At 34.9% G+C, this 19,654-nt stretch overlaps 1 protein-coding gene across 1 annotated transcript in view; it reads left to right on the plus strand.

Moving 5' to 3' along the window:
- C11H12orf50 (chromosome 11 C12orf50 homolog) overlaps positions 1 to 19,654 on the plus strand; it is a 31,666-nt gene that overhangs the window by 9,444 nt on the left and 2,568 nt on the right. Inside the window, exons 3-11 of the mRNA XM_060113841.1 lie at positions 3,761 to 3,919; positions 5,123 to 5,200; positions 5,284 to 5,397; positions 12,361 to 12,471; positions 13,657 to 13,764; positions 15,105 to 15,221; positions 17,021 to 17,125; positions 17,377 to 17,580; positions 18,971 to 19,063. Coding sequence (XP_059969824.1) covers positions 3,761 to 3,919; positions 5,123 to 5,200; positions 5,284 to 5,397; positions 12,361 to 12,471; positions 13,657 to 13,764; positions 15,105 to 15,221; positions 17,021 to 17,125; positions 17,377 to 17,580; positions 18,971 to 19,063 — 1,089 coding nt within the window. The remainder of the gene's footprint in view (positions 1 to 3,760; positions 3,920 to 5,122; positions 5,201 to 5,283; positions 5,398 to 12,360; positions 12,472 to 13,656; positions 13,765 to 15,104; positions 15,222 to 17,020; positions 17,126 to 17,376; positions 17,581 to 18,970; positions 19,064 to 19,654) is intronic.

The raw sequence follows: 19,654 nt of genomic DNA on the forward strand, positions 1-19,654 counted from the left end.
CCACGTTCATAGATTGGTTTTATTGTTAATATGGCAGTACCCCCCAAATTGGTCTATAGATTCAATGCCACTCCTATCAAAATCCCAAATGACTTATTTGAAGAAGTTGACAAGCTGATTCTAAAATGTACAGCTGACCATTGAACAACAGAGGAGGTTAGGGGAGCTGACACTCCAAGCCATATAAAATCTGAGTATAACTTATAGTTATGCTCAGATAACTATAGATTCAGAGGGTTCTCTGGAATCTGCAGTTCCTCCATATCCATGGTTCTGCATGCTCAGGTTCAATCAATCTTGGATTGTCAAGTACTGTAGTATTTACTATTTAAAAAAAAATCCGTGTACAAGTGGACCCTTGCAGTTCAAGCATGTGTTGTTCAAGGGTCAATGGTATATAGAATTTCAAGGGACCCAGAATAGTAAAAACAATCTTGAAAATGAAAAACAAAGTTGTAGAACTCATACTTACTGATTTTGAAATGTAGGAATTACTACAAAACTAGTAATCAAGACCATCTGGTAATGGCATAAAAATCAATATGTAGATCAATGAGATAAAATTGAGAGACCAGAACTAAACCTTTCCATAAATCAATTTCTGGTCAATTGATTTTTGAAAAGCGTGCATAGACCACTCAATGGGGGAAAGAACAGTATTCTCAACAAATGGTGCTAAGAAAACTGGATAGCCATAAAAAAAAAACACAAACAAACTTGGACTTCTTTATACGCTACAAAAATTAACTCAAAATAGACCAAAGACCTAAATATAAGCTAAAATTATAAAATTCTTACAAGAAACTGTAGGTTACTCAAACCCCTCTCAGTTATGACACCAGAAAAACAAGCAATCAATGAAAAAAATGAATTGGATTTCATCAAAATTATAAACTTTGTGTTTCAAGAATACCATCAAGAAAGTGAAAAGACAACCTACAGAATGGGAGAAAATATTTGCAAATCTTTCATCTGATAAGAGACATATCTAGAATATATAAAGAGCTCTTACAACTCAATAATATAAAGACAATCCCATTACAAATTGGACAAAGACTCTGAATAGACATTTCTCAAAGATATACAAATGGCTAATAAGCTCATGAAAAGATGCTCATCATCATTAACCATTAGATAAATGTAAATCAAAACTACAGTGAGATGCCACTCACATCTACTAGAATAGTTTAATCAAAAAGATAAGAGTTGATGAGGATGTAGAGAAATTGGAATCTTCATACATTTCAGGTAGGAATGTAAATGGTGCAATTGCTTTGGAAAACAGTCTGGCAGTTCCTCAAAAGATTAAACATAAAGTCACTATATGTCCTACTTATTCACTCCTAAGTATATACCCAAGAGATATGTCCTCACAAAAACTTGCACGACAATATTCATATCAACATTACTTATAACAACCAAAAAACGTGGAAATTACCCGTGTCCATCATGTGATGAATGGATAAATTGTGGTATATGCATACAGTGAAATATTATTTGGCTATAAAAAACACTGCGGTAAGTGGAAGGAGTCATGTACAAGGACCACATATTGTATAATTCCATTTATATGAAATATTGAATAGGCAAATCCATAGAAACAGAAAGTATACTAGTGCTTGTGTAAGACTGGGGACATTGGGTGGACATGAAGAGTAACAGCTAATTGGTATGGGTTTCCTTTTTTGGGGTGATCAAATATCCTAAAACTGATCATGGTGATGGTTGCACATCTCCCTGAATATACTAAAAAACATTGAATTATACACTTAAATGAGGAATCGTATAGTATGTGAATTATATCTCAATAAAGCTTTTATAAAATGTGATTTTAACTTGTATTGTTTTGAATGTTCATTGAAGCTTTTCTTTGAAGCTAATGACAAGTCTTGGGAATATGTATTGAGAATAGCTAAAAAGTTCTGTTTAAAGCCAGGTTTTTCCTTCACAGTTTCTTACTAGTGCTCTCTTTTCATTGACGCCACAAGACTTTTTTTCAAGAGTGACATATTCTTTCACAATAGTCTAGAAATGGAGCAAGCAAAATTTTTCAACAAAAATTCTTAACTAGCAACATACTCTATTATGCATTTGAATTCAGAACATTCCAACCAGATAGCACTTTTTTCTAATACCACGTGTATTTATTTTCTGTTACTGTTGTAACAATTTACCCTTAACTAAGTGACTTCAGCAACTCAAGTTTATTGTCTTGTAATTCTATAGTTTAGGAATTTGATAAGATCTCTCTGAATTAAAATTAAGGTGTCTCCAGGGCTGCGTTCCTTCTGGAGATTTCTGGGAGAGAATCTGTTGCCTTGCCTTTTCCAGTTTCTAGAGGTCTTCAGTAGTCCTTTGTTCATGTCCCCCTTCCTCCACCTTGGAGTCAGAAATGTATCCATTCTGACACTGCATCACTCTGACCTAGCTTCCACTGTCACACTTCTTTTCCTGGCTCTTTTCCTCTGCATCTCTCTTCTACTTTCAAAGGCCCACCTGAATTACAAAGGATAATCTGCCAATTCTGAGGTCAGCTGATTAGCAGTCTTAATTCCTCTTTCCTGTATAACCTAATGTATACACAGGTTTCAGTGATTAAGACTTGGACAGCTTTGGGAGAACATTATTCTGCCTATCACAAAATGATTTTCTCCTGGTAGAAATGTGTATAAGTCAAGGTAATGGAAAAAGCCCTATGAGTTCATGGTGGTTTGATTAATCAGTAAAGGAGGATTTCTTTTTCAGGCAATGTGTTATAGAAAATTTTGGCATGGGTAAAGTAGAGCTTTATTTTGTAAAGTGGAGAAAAGGCTACTGTGAACTGAGGCTTGCTCTCAGGCAAACTAATTTTAGGGTGAAAATGGATGTGGAAATTAAGGATCTGGAATACGATAGATTGCTTTCAAATTATTCGGATGGCAAACCCACTGAAAGCCTTCCCGTGACCCAGGACCCCAGATAGATGATCATTGATTCGGGGCCGTGGTTTCCAAATTTGGCTGATTTTGTAATTATCTTAGACATTTAAAAAATAGTATCAGATCTCTAGGCTTTAATTTAGTCCTGCTGAATCAGAAATTTGAAAAACAGAGACCCAAAAGATGATTTGAATAATTTTTTTAGTTGATTCTGATAATTAGCCAAATTTGATAACTATTGGTTTGAAAAACCAAGAGAATTGAATAAGTAATGATAGAAGATACATGTGTTCACTGGCTTTTTCTATTATTTGCTGGTTAGTTTTGAAGGTTACAGAACATTTAAATATGACCTAGAGCTTTGGTCAATCTGACCCATGTGAGTCAATAAAGGAATCTGAAAGTATTATTCCCATTTTGAAGTTATCAACTCCCAACCATTGGATTTTTTCCTCTTTTGAACACGTATACTCTGCCATTATAAGCTATGTCTTATATGAGTTTGCCTTTGTTAACTTATTGTAATGTGATTAGTTAAGTTATTCTTATCCCATGGATGTAATGTAAGAATACAGTAATGCTTATGATCACTTTGTATTTATATCGAAGTATGATATATACCAAGTCATGGTTATAATTAGTATCTAAAGTCTGTGAGTTAGCATATTTTCCACACCTTACCAGCAAAACGTTAATTTTTTTGCAAGGTTCAATAACCTTTCCAGAAATAAGAAGAGACACCTTTTAACAAATATGCAGTTAATCAGGAGGACAACAGTTGATCATTGAACATGCACCAAAACGTGTCTTGAAAAGACTGAAATGTTGCATTTCCTCTATAGATATCACACCGCAGAAAGAAACTCAGGAAGGAATTCCACCCCCAACCCAGAGTCAGGAACCTCTGAAACCTCGGGAGAATATATCACGACCCATTCACCAACCCTTAGTTTTAAAAACAAACTTTGAGGAAGAAGAGGAGGAAGAAGATGAACCGAATGGTTAGTAAACCTTTTCTCAGATCTACAGTGCACATTCAAAAACCTCATGGTATTTTCTACATATCTGTTTAACTATTAGAAGTATATAATATAATATATAAGGCAGATTTGGGTGAGAAAATAGCTTTCATTTTATTAAGTATGTTAAATTCATTATGTTCTAATTTGTTCTATGTGTACACATATGCTTATCATTTGGATTGGAAGTTTTTTGTTGTATGATGGCTAGGAGACAGATCTCATGTTTAAATATGCACAGTTGCTTGTAGGTATACTAATAACCTGTTTTACTTTTATATAACTTAATACTGATAACATTGATTTATATAACTTTTATTATTTATATATAACTTAACATTGATATACATGAGTGTCAATCTATTACATGATTATATACATCTGTCTCACATTTAATCCTTGAAGTTATAGAGATCAATAGAGTAGTTTATAATTTATAAAGCACTATCATCTGCAGTATCCCAGGTAATCCTTGCCAAAGTATAAACAAGGTTAGAACCGAGGTCTTTTGCAGTGTAGCCCATGCTATTCCTCCCATATCATCACAGCCCTGCAGTGCCAATAAGTATGTACAAACAAGATAGGCATGTGGAAAAATGAACTCTCAGTCTGTCTGTACCCTGGAATATGTCCTTCCATGGAGACACAGGATGTGGGCACATTAAAAAATTGAAATGTGACATATTTTCTGTAGGTATTTTACTACAGAAACAAACTCAGGAGGGAATGGCACCTCTGTCCCAGAGTCGGGAGCCCCTGAAACCTCAGGAGGCTATATCGCAACCCATTCACCATCCTTTAATTTTAAAAACTAACTTTGAGGAAGAAGAGGAGGAAGGAGATGTGTCCTTTTCTGCTGTAGTTCTGGGTCTCCCATACTTACCTCTTCCTTCTCTAAACAAGCAAGCAAGCAAACAAAGATGATCTCACATGTGAATCTGTACCTGCAGCTTCTCATCTCAAGACAAATAATGTATAGTCATTTCCTTCCTCCTGACTGATTCTTTCTAAAATGTAAAATATAGCAATGAGAAACGTGACAGTGTGCAAATTATTGATTTTAAGTGTTTTTTAAAACAGTAATCCATTCATGAGAACAATGTGTGGGATGTTTCATTCTGGTTTATAAATTTTCAGGTTATTTGGCCTTGGGACAATTTAACTTAAAAAATATATATCCTATAGATGCTTCTAGTTTACGGACAAAGATTCCTGAAGAAATTGAAGAAAAAAGAGCAATAAAGGAGATGTGTTATAAATCTGGTAAGAAATCAAACATTTGTGGATTTTCTAATATTTGATGTGAGCAGTACACTAACTGTTAATATTTTCTTGTGGGAGATTAGGTGAATACTACAGATTTCATACTCCTCCAGATATTTTATCATCTAAAAGCATAGCCTCTACAGTGGAAAAAGAGTTAGAAAAGCCTTTGGAAAATGGCAGTGAATTGCAGAAAGGTAAGAAATGAAAAGGAAGCATTTCAAGGTGATGAATAAGAAGTACTTGGTGTAATAGGCTGTGAATTATTTAGTAAAGTATGCACTGAAGTCAAATGATAAATAATACATCAGAATTGAGAATGAGAAGGAAGTGATTTTATCAGATGACCTAAATCTAATATGAAAAGCTGCTATTAATGTAATTGTATTTCCAGAGGAACCACAGAATGAACAGACTTAATAAACACATGGTAGCACTACACATCCAATGTAATAATTCTGTAAATAATTTGGTTTTACCATTTTATTTGGCTATGAAAATAAGTCTCCCTGTGAAACAGGTGTAGATTTTTCTTTATAAGTAGAAGGGACAACTTAGCCCTAGAAGGACAAAAGGGAGATCACAGAACAACGTTAGCAGCAGAACAAGGGTATGTTTGTCCATTGAATGAGTGCCTCCTGTGTACCAGCCAATTTCAAGGGCAAAGAAGGTGAATAATTCCAAAGCTATGCCTTTTATGGATCTTATGTTCTGGTGAATCTGACTTCTCTGTTGGTGAACGTCTTGCCCTTGAAGGCAAGATAAGAAGCACATTATTTTCTGCATATAAAACAAGGAACTCATGAGAAGCAAGAAGAATTACAATCCTGCAGCCTGTGGAACAAAAACCACATTCACAGAAGTACAGACAAGATGAAAAGGCAGATGGCTATGTACCAGATGAAGGAACAAGATAAAACCCCAGAAAAACAACTAAATGAAGTGGAGATAGGCAACCTTCCAGAAAAAGAATTCAGAATAATGATAGTGAAGATGATCCAGGACCTCGGAAAAAGAATGGAGGCAAAGATCGAGAAGACGCAAGAAATGTTTAAGAAAGACTTAGAAGAATTAAAGAACAAACAAACAGAGATGAACAGTGCAATAACTGAAATGAAAACTACACTAGAAGGAATCAATAGCAGAATAACTGAGGCAGAAGAACAGATAAGTGACCTGGAAGAGAGAATGGTGAAATTCACTGCTGCGGAACAGAGTAAAGAAAAAAAGAATGAAAAGAAATGAAGACAGCCTAAGAGACCTCTGGGACAGCATTAAAGGCAAGAACATTCACACTATAGGGGTCCCAGAAGGAAAAGAGAGAGAGAAAGAACCAGAGAAAATATTTGAAGAAATTATAATCGAAAACTTCCCTAACATGGGAAAGTAAATAGCCACCCAAGTCCAGGAAGTGCAGAGAGTCCCATACAGGATAAACCCAAGGAGAAACATGCCAAGACACATAGTAATCAAACAGGCAAAAATTAAAGACAAAAAATTACTGAAAGCACCAAGGGAAAAATGACAAATAACATACAAGGGAACGCCCATAAGGTTAACAGCTGATTTCTCAGCAGAAACGCTACAAGCCAGAAGGGAGTGGCTTGAAATACTTAAAGTGATGAAATGGAAGAACCTACAACCAAGATTATTCTACCTGGCAAGGATCTCATTCAGATTCCATGGAGAAATCAAAAGCTTTACACACAAGCAAAAGCTAAGAGAATTCAGCACCACCAAACCAGCTCTACAACAAATGCTAAAGTAACTTCTCTAAGTGAGAAACACAAGAGAAGAAAAGGAACTACAAAAACAAACCCCCCCAAAGTTAAGAAAATGGTCATAGGAGCATACATATCGATAATTACCTTAAACGTGAATGGATTAAATGCTCCAATCAAAAGACACAGGCTCACTGAATGGATACAAAAACAAGACCCATATATATGCTGTCTAAAAGAGACCCACTTCAGACCTAGGGACACATACAGACTGAAAGTGAGGGGATGGAAAAAGATATGCCATGCAAAAGGAAACCAAAAGAAAGCTGGAGTAGCAATACTCATATCAGATAAAATAGACTTTAAAATAAAGAATGTTACAAGAGACAAGGAAGGACACTACATAATGATCAAGGGATCAATCCAAGAAGAAGATATAACAATTAGAAATATATATGCACCCAACATAGGAGCACCTCAATACATACGGCAACTGCTAACAGCTATAAAAGAGGAAATCGACAGTAACACAATAATAGTGGGGGACTTTAACACCTCACTTACACCAATGAACAGATCATCCAAAATGAAAATAAATAAGGAAACACAAGCTTTAAATAATACAATAGACCAGATAGATTTAATGATATTTATAGGACATTCCATCCAAAAACAGCCGATTACACTTTCTTCTCAAGTGCACACAGAACATTCTCTAGGATGGATCACATCTTGGGTCACAAATCAGGCCTCAGTAAATTTAGGAAAACTGAAATCATATCAAGCGTCTTATCTGACCACAATGCTATGAGATTAGAAATGAATTACAGGGAAAAAATGTAAAAAACACAAACACATGGAGGCCAAACAATATGTTAGTAAATAACCAAGAGATCACTGAAGAAATCAAAGTGGAAATCAAAAAATACCTAGAGACAAATGACAATGAAAACAGGACTATCCAAAATCTATGGGATGCAGCAAAAGCAGTTCGAAGTTTATAGCAATACAAGCCTACCTCAAGGAACAAGAAAAATCTCAAATAAACAATCTAAATTTACACCTAAAGGAACTAGAGAAAGAAGAACAAACAAAACCCGAAGTTAGTAGGAGGAAAGAAATCATAAAGACCAGAGCAGAAATAAATGAAATAGACACAAAGAAAACAATAGCAAAGATGAAAAAAACTAAAAGCTGGTTCTTTGAGAAGATAAACAAAATTGATAAACCATTAGCCAGACTCATCAAGAAAAAGAGGGAGAGGACTCAAATCAATAAAATTAGAAATGAAAAAGGAGAAGTTTACAACAGACACCGCAGAAATACAAAGCATCCCAAGAGACTACTACAGGCAACTCTATGCCAATAAAATGGACAACCTGGAAGAAATGGACAAATTCTTAGAAAGTTATAACCTTCCAAGACTGAACCAGGAAGAAACAGAAAACATGAACAGACCAATCACAAGTAATGAAATTGAAAATGTGATTAAAAATCTTCCAACAAACAAAAGTCCAGGACCAGATGGCTTCACAGGTGAATTCTGTCAAACATTTAGAGAAGAGCTAACACCCATCCTTCTCAAACTCTTCCCAAAAATTGCAGAGGAAGGAACACTCCCAAACTCATTCTATGAGGCCACCATCACCCTGACACCAGAACCAGACAAAGATACTACAAAAAAAGAAAATTACAGACCAATATCACTGATGAATATAGATGCAAAAATCCTCAACTAAATACTAGCAAACAGAATCCAACAACACATTAAAAGGATCATACACCATGATCAAGTGGGATTTATCCCAGGGATGCAAGGATTCCTCAAGATACACGAATCAATCAATATGATATACCATATTAACAAATTGAAGAATAAAAATGATATGATCATCTCAATAGATGCGGAAAAAGCTTTTGACAAAATTCAACACCCATTTATGATAACAACTCTCCAGAAAGTGGGCATAGAGGGAACCTACCTCAAAATAATAAAGGCCATATACGACAAACCCACAGCAAACATTGTTCTCAATGGTGAAAAACTGAAAGCATATCCTCTAAGATCAGGAAGAAGACAAGGATGTCCACTCTCACCACTATTATTCAACATAGTTTTGGAAGTCCTAGCCACAGCAATCAGAGAAGAAAAAGAAATAAAAGGAATATGAATTGGAAAAGAAGAAGTAAAACTGTCACTGTTTGCAGATGACATGATACTATACATATAGAACCCTAAAGATGCCACCAGAAAACTACTAGAGCTAATCAATGAGTTTGGTAAAGTAGCAGGATACAAAATTAATGCACAGAAATCTCTTGCATTCCTATACACTAATGATGAAAAATCTGAACGAGAAATTAAGGAAACAGTCCCATTTACCATTGCAACAAAAAGAATAAAATACCTAGGAATAAACCTACCTAGGGAGACAAAAGATCTGTATGCAGAAAACTATAAGACACTGATGAAAGAAATTAAAGATGATACAAACAGATGGAGAGATATACCATATTCTTGGACTTGAAGAATCAATATTGTGAAAATGACTCTACTACCCAAAGCAATCTACAGATGCAGTGCAATCCCTATCAAATTACCAATGACATTTTTTATAGAACTAGAACAAAAAATCTTAAAATTTGTATGGAGACACAAAAGACCCCAAATAGCCAAAGCAGTCTTGAGGGAAAAAAACAGAGCTGGAGGAATCAGACTCCCTGACTTCAGACTATACTGCAAAGCTACAGTAATCAAGACAGTATGGTACTGGCACAAAAACGGAAACATAGATCAATGGAACAAGATAGAAAGCCCAGCGATAAACCCACGCACCTAGGGTCAACTAATCTATGACAAAGAAGGCAAGAATATACAATGGAGAAAAGACAGCCTCTTCAATAAGTGGTTTTGGGAAAATTGGACAGCTACATGTAAAAGAGTGAAATTAGAAGACTCCCTAACACCATACACAAAAATAAACTCAAAATGGATTAGAGACCTAAATGTTGGACCGGACACTATAACACTCTTAGAGGAAAACATAGGAAGAATACTCTTTGACATAAATCACTGCATGATCTTTTTTGATCCACCTCCTAGAGTAATGGAAATAAAAACAAAAATAAACAAATGGGACCTAATGAAACTTCAAAGCTTTTGCACAGCAAAGGAAACCATAAACAAGACGCAAAGACAACCCTCAGAATGGGAGAAAATATTTGCAAATGAATCAACAAAGGATTAATCTCCAAAATATATAAACAGCTCATGCAGCTCAATATTAAAAAAAACAAACAACCCAATCCAAAAATGGGCAGAAGACCTAAATAGACATTTCTCCATAGAAGACACACAGATGGCCAAGAAGCACATGAAAAGCTGCTCAACATCACTAATTATTAGAGAAATGCAAATCAAAACTACAGTGAGGTATCACCTCACACCAGTTAGAATGGGCATCATCAGAAAATCTACAAACAACAAATGCTAGAGCGGTTGTGGAGAAAAGGGAACACTCTTGCACTGTTGGTGGGAATGTAAATTGATACAGCCACTATGGAGAACAGTATGGAGGTCCCTTAAAACACTAAAAATAGAATTACCATATGATCCAGCAATCCCACTACTGGGCATATACCCAGAGAAAACGGTAATTCAAAGAGACACATGCACCTCATTGTTCATTGCTGCACTCGTTACAATAGCCAGGTCATGGAAGCAACCTATATGCCCATCGACAGACGAATGGATAAAGAAGATGTGGTACATATATACAATGGAATATTACTCAGCCATAAAAAGGAACGATATTGGGTCATTTGTTGAGATGTGGATGGATCTAGAGACTGTCATACAGTGTGAAGTAAGTAGAAAGAGAACAACAAAAATCATATATTAACGCATATATGTGGAACCTAGAAAAATGGTACAGATGAACCGGTTTGCAGGGCAGAAATTGAGACACAGATGTAGAGAACAAACGTATGGACACCAAGGGGGGGGGAAGCCACGGGTGGGTGTGTGTGGTGGTGTGCTGAATTGGGCGATTGGGATTGACATGTATACACTGATGTGTAAAAAATTGATGACTAATAAGTATCTGCTGTATAAAAAAATAAATAAAATTCAAAAAAAAAAAGGAACTCAGAGAAAAAAATCCATGGATGCCATGAGTTTAAGTAGATTTCTTGCCCCTGTGATGAGCTGAAAAACAAGTTTTGCAGGAGTAGGAGAGATCTGAATTCTTTTCTCTTCTTTAAAAAAAAAAAAAAAAGAGATAGTTTGCAAAGTCTCCCAGGATCAATATGAGTATAGGATAAAAAGTAGAGTGCCTGTCTTGCAAGGACATATGTGTGGCAAACTACTTAAACATATGGCAGTAGGTGGCAGCAACATGCCATCAGATGGTAGAACAATCGAAGAGACCTAGCTGATAAATGGGGGCCATCTAGTGAAGGACAGATTTCTTGAATTATGGAGACAAGAAAAAATAAAACAATAACAAAACAAAAACAAACATATTAGCAATGAATATTAAAAATGGCAGATTAAAAAGACAATTATATGCATTTTTGCTTTATATTATGGTTTTAAAAAGCTTTTTATTTTTAAATAATTTCAGTTAACTAATGAATATCCTTTACCCAGATTTCCCCAAATGTTAGCATTTTACACATTTGATTTTTCACTCTCTCTCCCTCTCTCTCTCAACACACACATTGTTGTTATTTTTTTCAACTTGTTTGAGAGTTAGTTGCAGGCATGATGCCCCTACATAACTCTCACCCAAATGCAGTATAAATATCAATATCAGGAGATTACTACTGATTCAATATTAGTTACAGACTTTTTAAAAAAAAAATTTCACCAATTGTGCCATTAATGTCCTTTATAACAAAATGAAGTTTTTTCCCTGGTTTAGAATCCAGTCCAGAATCACGAGTTGTATCAGATTGTCATAGCTCTTTTATTCTCCTTTTAATATATTATTTTTGGAGAAAATTAGCTAGAGATGTATAAGAAAATGGTGAGAATTAATTATCAGTATAATTAGCATTTTTTAATCAGTAGTTGACCCTAATACTTTTTACTTTGTTCATGGTTAGTAGATGAAAACAAAACAAATATTACAAAATTCATTATATGAAAAGCACATCAAATAAACTAAATATACATACACTATAGAGTTAGATTGCTTAAATTTTTAAATGCCACTTGATGCATTATCCACATAGGAAAATAAACTTGCCTTCTGCTTTCCTCCTAATTATAAATTGGCTTAAAATTTGTATAATTATAAATTTATTGTTCATCAAATCACTGTGCAAACAATATTTCCGTTAACTTTTAGGCTTTTTACTGTCATCATAAATTCTATCATAAACTTAGGTAAACGCCGAATGGTTCCTGGAGTGATTTTTTTTTTTTTTTCCTAGGGGGCAGTGTGAAAGTTCCAACAAAATTCAGGCTATTTGAAAGGCAAGGTAAGATAAAAGCATCACTGGATAGGAAACCAAGGACTGACATTGCTGCTGTTGAAAATGGAGGTGAGTTAGTTTATTACTGATTGATTCTGAGTATGTCACCATATAATAAATGAGTCTGAATTTTCTCTCTCATAACTGACTTGTTTCATCAACATCTTTTTAGCATTTTATTCATTGGCTTTGGATAAACTCCTTGAGGTCAGGAATTGTGTATAATCAATTGCTCTAGACGAATCTCTAGTAGAATGTCTGGCACATGACGAGCACTCCGTAAATATTTGTAGAATAAATGATTTTACGTTTAAACAATTGAATGACTAGATGTATAGAGATGCGTTTATAAAATTTACAGATGACTGGAAGCTAATATGCTGGAACAATGAGCCAGATTTAACAAGGTAAACTCAAACTGTGATAAACATAATCTCTTGCATTTAAGTCCAAGACATTACCAGTAGGTTTTCTTCAAGTTGGGAAAGACCTGACATGATATATATTGTGAGGATAAAAATAAATGTTTTTGTTGGCCACAAGATTTCAATATAATTCAGTAACATGTGTCAGCTACCGAATAGCTAAGGTAAACTTACACTGAATTATTATGAATAGTATAGGAAAATAATTAAATGTGATAAGTCATTTTAAAATACTCAGTAGAGTGTATGACTTATAGAATGATGCTCCATAAATGTCATCTATTATTATACTAGTTCCACTGATTTCTTCACAGTGTAGTCCACATTTGGGCATCATTTTTAAACAAGGTTACTTGAAACAAATATTTTATGTTAAGAAAGGGTAACTTGTATGGCGAAGGATCTGAAATTAAGTATTTAAGTAATATTTAAAGCAACTATGGATATTTATCCTGGAATATAGAAGATCTTTAAGGAACATAAAAACTGCTATCATATATCTGAAGATATTATGTGGAAGATAAATTATATTTACTCTGAGTATCTCTGAAGTGTGGTAAAGATTGTTATATGGAAAATTGTGTTGACTGTGTGAATTTTCTTCTAATTATCTGTAAGTGTACATACTGTATTTTCATATATATATATATACACACTTGTATTAATCGAAACACATATGATATGTATAGAGATGGTGATGGTATCACTGAGAAGTATTTACATAAAACTGTGCAAAAGGGGTATTTTAGGGGAGGATTTTCCTGTATTAAAAGATAGTTTTGTACAATTTTCTGCCATCATTGCCACTGACAGTAAGTTATTGTCATAGGAGGTGACTGCTACATTCCACAGAGGACCATATTTCTTGGAATAGATGAAAATAAAGCTTTAACTGAAGAGAAAAAAATCACGATGTCGAAATGTTCAAATGCTAAAGGTAATGAGCCAGTCTATATTTTGATCCATTTGTAATTTGTATAGACAAGTTAAATATAAAGCATGATTGTTGTAGAGGCAAGGTAATAAATAAAAATATACACAAAATACACTAGATAGGAGTCAGAAGCCCTAAGTTTCCAGTCCTGGCTCTATCCCTAATTATTTGCCTATGGGGCTTCATCTTTTTTTAGCTTCAGTTTCCTTATCTGAAAAATTAGCCTGTTGGACTACATAATTTCTAGGAGTCTTGCTAGCTCTAAAGTTATTGGTCCTCTTAAATGGTACTACCCAGTCCTCTTTAGTATGTTTTTTTCATCTTCCAATATTCAGTGTGATTGAATTTTCTTAGAAAGCTTTGTGAAGATATACATACTGAGAAGAGTATTAGTTCTCACACTGACTTCTCCACTTTATGATTATTACTAATTATAGTCTGTGAATAATCCAGAGATATGATAATAAAACACATCCTCTATAGTTTTATGCTGCCTTTATCGTGCTTAGAATCCCCCAGCTGGGACCTCTGCTGGGCAGCTCTCTCAGTCACAGGCAGTACAGCTGTCCTGTAATTAGAGAACTTCACATGTTCTCCATCTAAGTATTAACCAATTACATCTACTGTTTTCCCCACCATTAAATAAATATTCTCAAGAACAGGAAGACACTTGTGATCAAATTCTCCTTATGGAAAATTACATGTAAATCTTGTTTCCTCTCTTTTGCTCAATCCATCAAAAAACACACCTCTAACTACACTAATAACCATAGCCACCATTCATGTGTGGCTGTTTAAGTTAATTAAAATTAAATAAAAATTTAAAATTCAGCTCATCAGTTGCACTAGCCATACTGCAAGTGCTCGATATCCACATGTAACCAGTGGCTATCATTTTAGACAGCACAGATTTAGAATGTTTCCATCATTGTAGAAAACTCTATTGGATGGTCCTGCTCCAAAGCTTAGAACAAGTGAAGACTGCTACAGATATTTCTTCATCCTTGATTTAAATTGGCACACTTGATGTAAAATTGATAACCTTTTATTTTTTTGTATTTTATTTTTTTACACAGAGGTATTAAAAATATTGCCACAAATATATAATTTACATATTGAAGATAATGGCTGTTAGTTCTGAATTTTTAATGTTTTGTTAGTGACAAATTCGGGGGACTCAATGTGGTAATTAGGGAATTTCAGTGGTGGGTTCTAAAAATTAATATACATATATATTTTTTACATAGGTATGCCCATCATATAACGCTTGCAAAGTGAAATACCAATGGAAACACTTCTTTTTACTAATAGTGACATTCTATTTTCTTAATTTGCTTTAAAAGATAACAAGGACAGTCCTCATCCAAAGCGTTCCCTAACTACCCAACTAGTACCTACAATGCATGTATTAAATGCTACTGAGAATATCAGTATGAAGTGCAGAGAGGACCCCTCTTCAAGTGAGACATCAGCTCTATCACTTTTTGACCTTAGATATATTTGCCTTATCATGGATTTACTTTGCTTATTTGAAGTAGAATTTTAAAAAAGAAAGAAAAAAGGATGGTTTGAAAACTATTCAGGATTAAGAATTAAAGACACAATATTCTTCTAATTGACAATGAATTGTGATGTAGGTCCTAGTAAATTATACACTTTCCCACTAGTTTAATTTAGATATTAAAGTTAATAATATACTATGTTCTCTGAAGATTCATTAGTACATTTTAAATTTAACCCGTGCTGGGATACATTGACAAATTTTTATTACGTTTCAGATTATTTTTCTTGATTTGGCTTCTCCTTGCTATTTAGTACTTGGAGCTTCTTCTCTTGATATAATAAAGACTCATGAATCTTCTTGTTTCCCTCCCTCCTTCCTTCCTTTTCCTTATTTCATTTATTGAACCCCTGTAATATTCTTCAGCCCCAGCTGGGAAACAAAGGGAACCGTGATGGTTTACCTCAGAGCAGCTTAGTTTAGTGACACGTGTGAAAAATATGGTTTCCAAGTTCTAGGAGTGGGAGCATCAGAGTAAGTGTGGAGTATGATGTTTGGAGAGGAGGTGGTGAATCAGAGCTTCACTGAAGGTTTACTGCTGAAGCTGAAGATGAGAGCTAGGGCAAAGAGAGATTTATCAGCCCACTGTAGAGAGCTAATATAATCTACATAGTGAATTTGATGTTCATTTTCTCTGTGTAGTAGTTACTTATGAATGTTTAGGATCTCCACACAGAGAAATAATAAAGAATGCTCCTGTTTACTAAGTCATTTTAAGAGACTCTGGATAAATGTACCTTAGAAATTCCTGGAAAATTGAGCATGCACATAAAATTTTCCATGTAAAAACATGCAAGCAAGAAGTGAATAACTTAGTGATATTAGCACTTACAAATTCTGATTATTGAGGCTTGCTTCATCAAACTATCTATACCCCCCAACTTCTTAAGATCTTAAAACAGTAAGGTAATAGTCATTAAAGTATTTTACACTAATCCAACTTCTTAAGAAGTAGTAGTTTTGGCTTAAAAAGTACAGAAAGATTTATGTTCAAAATAACAATTCTAAAACTACTTAAAAATAACATTATAATGAGATATATAATTATATTTGGATTGTAATTTTATGCTCTTTTAAACCTAAAAAGATCCACACATTCCTTTGGAGAAAAGCATTTTTCTCCAAAGGAATGTTACTTATTGAAAGTTTTCTCATCAATCAATTTCCAAGATAGGTTTTTTGGTACTTAAAATTAAATCACCCTTTGTTCTAGAAAGTAAAGTATTGGGGTGGTACATTTATTTTTTCCTCTTGCTTGACATATGAATGCACAGATATTTAATTATCACCTACAGTAATTTTCAGATGAAAGTGTCTCTTTAAAAACTGTAAAACTGGGCTTCCCTGGTGGCGCAGTGGTTGAGAATCTGCCTGCCGATGCAGGGGACACGGGTTCGAGCCCTGGTCTGGGAAGATCCCATATGCCGCAGAGCAACTAGGCCCGTGAGCCACAACTACTGAGCCTGCGCGTCTGGAGCCTGTGCTCCGCAACGAGAGGCCGCGATAGTGAGAGGCCCGCGCACCGCGATGCAGAGTGGTGCCCGCTTGCCACAACTAGGGGAAGCCCTCGCACAGAAACGAAGACCCAACACAGCAAAAATAAATAAATTAATTAATAAACTCCTACCCCCAACATCTAAAAAAACAAAAACAAACAAACAAAAAAGAATAACTGTAAAACTTTGTATCTTCTTTAAGTAAATGATGTCCAGCCAGTGAGGAAGCCTCATTTTAAAGGCCTGGAAAAAAGAAAATGGATTTATGATGAACCAAAGAACTTTCCTGGCCCAGGAATGCAGAGAGGTAAAGTGTCTATGTATTTGATATTCCTAAATTGTAATTTGCAAAGAGATGAAATAATACTTTCTAGCAGAAAAACAAGTCATTGTCATGCAACATGTTATTTTAGATGTCAGCCCAATTCCTATAAACTTAGTTCTTTTAGCTTACATTATCTCCCATTGTGCTATCCAACATTTAAAGTGCAATATGTTATTTACAGGTGTGAAACCAGCTTGTTGTATCCCTCACTCTCTTCTCCCTTTCTTTTATAGCAGTACAGGCTCCAAATCCCAAAAGTAAAATGAGTTACCATCGCAATAATAAAAACAGAAATTCTGAGAAGGCCTCCTATATCCGTGGTCAGAGAGATGCTGTCAAAACTGTCCCAATGAATGCACCTCCCCGCAGCAGGCCCACAAACGGGTCCTACAATAAAGCTGATGTGAACAAGGAACCCAAATTCAACCTCTGTTCAGGTGGAGTTCAACACTTATATAGGCTCTTGACTCGTGTCTGTGGTGTGCATTCCCATGGAATTTCCTGAGGGTCCAACTAATCTTAATTGTTATCCACCCCCTTCTTTTTCCAGGCCATCACCACCATAACATCTTCGAAAACTAGTAAGAGGATTTTGGTCCATGTGCAGGAGTGCATGTGATTTAAAGGGTATTGGAGAAAACATGTTGGGTGCAGCTGGCTTGACATGACCCTCTCTAGAATTTTGTCTCAGAGCACTGCACTTTGTTCCCCCTGGATAACTTTATTTCACTCTTGAGGATTGTTTTTGAATGGTTGACATTTTCTTGTTCCACGGACTGCATTGTTCAATTATCACTTTCTGTCTAGTGCTGTGGTGTTTCTTTAGGCCTTCATGATTACTTTCTGAAAGGGTTAGTTTGCGGGTTAACTGCAATATTTTTGACAACCTCTCATTTCTCCCACCCCATGCCCAGATTGCTTCTAAATCATTTCATCATGTAATAGGCAAAGTCATAGTATTTCTCAGGAAGTACAAGGACGCAAGGGAGGAGGGAACCAAATCTCTCTTTTTTTTTTCCCCTCTCTCCGATGAATTTGGCTCTTTTAAAGTTGGGTTTGTCTTCTCAACTTAACAGAAGGTCACTCAATTCCCTGTAATTTCATGTTTGTATTTTCCTGTGTGCACAGTCTAGTTAGTAGAGTTCTGAATGTTGTGTACTTTCTGAAACATAAGTGAAAACTATGTCTCTCTTAGGTCCTCCTTTTACAATTTAAATAGAAGTTAGCTTTTAAATTATTTTCTTCTATTTGTTTTAGAATGGAATGATGTATTGATTTATATATAAAAATAAGGATATTCTTCAGTGAAACACTTTTAATTTTATTAACTACTATTATTTTATTATTAATTTTATTATTATTTTACTGTGAGTGGTTAGCTGTGAAGAATACAGTAACTACCAGAAGAGTTTGATGCCACAGTCTAGATTTGTGTTAAGGTGGCCTCACCTACCTACCTACCTACCTTCCTTCCTTCCTTTCTTTAGCTCTGCAAATGTTAACAGAATTTTATGTAAAATCATGGTAAAGCCAGGCAATGAAACATTTTGATTACATACACATATCATACTCTTCTCTAGCTTAGCCTCGTGGGAGCAAGCCTTATTTGAGGAACCAAACAGTCAATTAAGAGATGTATAATCGTGTTCATTGATAACTTAAATGGTTTTAATAAGCTACTTGTATCCCTGATGCCTTAGCCTTGAAATGGTAAAATGAATTATTAGAGAATAGCTTCACCTCTGAGATATTTATAACTTTGAAATGCTCCTGGAATATGATTTTAACATTATAAAATATTTAATTCCTGTTTCCTTTTTCTCTCAGATAAATATATGTCAACATCATATAATGGTTCAGCCTGGCAAAAAAGAATTCCTTTTTCAAAAACATATTCAAAAACGGAAAAGATATATTCAGGTAAATATTTACTAGTGATTTTAATGTATCATACAATTCTGAAAATAAATGACAAGTTTTTAAGCTCAAGGAACATATATTAGAAAATTAGAAAGTTTTCACCATATACCTGAACATAATTACTTGGAGTTTAGTAGATATCTTCTCTACTAGCAATTTAATTTTACTTTTTTATTGTGTTTTCCTTTGGCTATTTTTATTTTATCAGAAATCTTTGGATATATTTCTCTCCTTAGAAGCATAGCAGTTTCAGCAGTTATGTAATATAAGATGCATTCTTTGTTGAACTACAAAGCAATATGTAAGTCCATATTTTGACACAAAATATTAAAGCCCTACTATATCCACCATGGACACATATTGGCTGGTGCTGGCTGACAGGGCATCTAAGACGTAGTTTCCAGGCTGGGAGGTTCAAAGTGACTATGGTCTCCCCCTTGTGCTCTGTGCTCTGGGAGGGTGTAGGGATTCCAGGAACCTCCTCAGTGTAAAGGTTTGTAGCAGATCCGGCCTCAGGTTTGGGATCTGATTCTTCTACTAAAAAGCTTGTTGTCTTCTCCCAGGTTATTCTGGGGCTGGCTCAGTGGGTTT

This window comes from Mesoplodon densirostris, chromosome 11 (genome assembly GCF_025265405.1).
Source record: "Mesoplodon densirostris isolate mMesDen1 chromosome 11, mMesDen1 primary haplotype, whole genome shotgun sequence".
Taxonomy (NCBI): domain Eukaryota; kingdom Metazoa; phylum Chordata; class Mammalia; order Artiodactyla; family Ziphiidae; genus Mesoplodon; species Mesoplodon densirostris.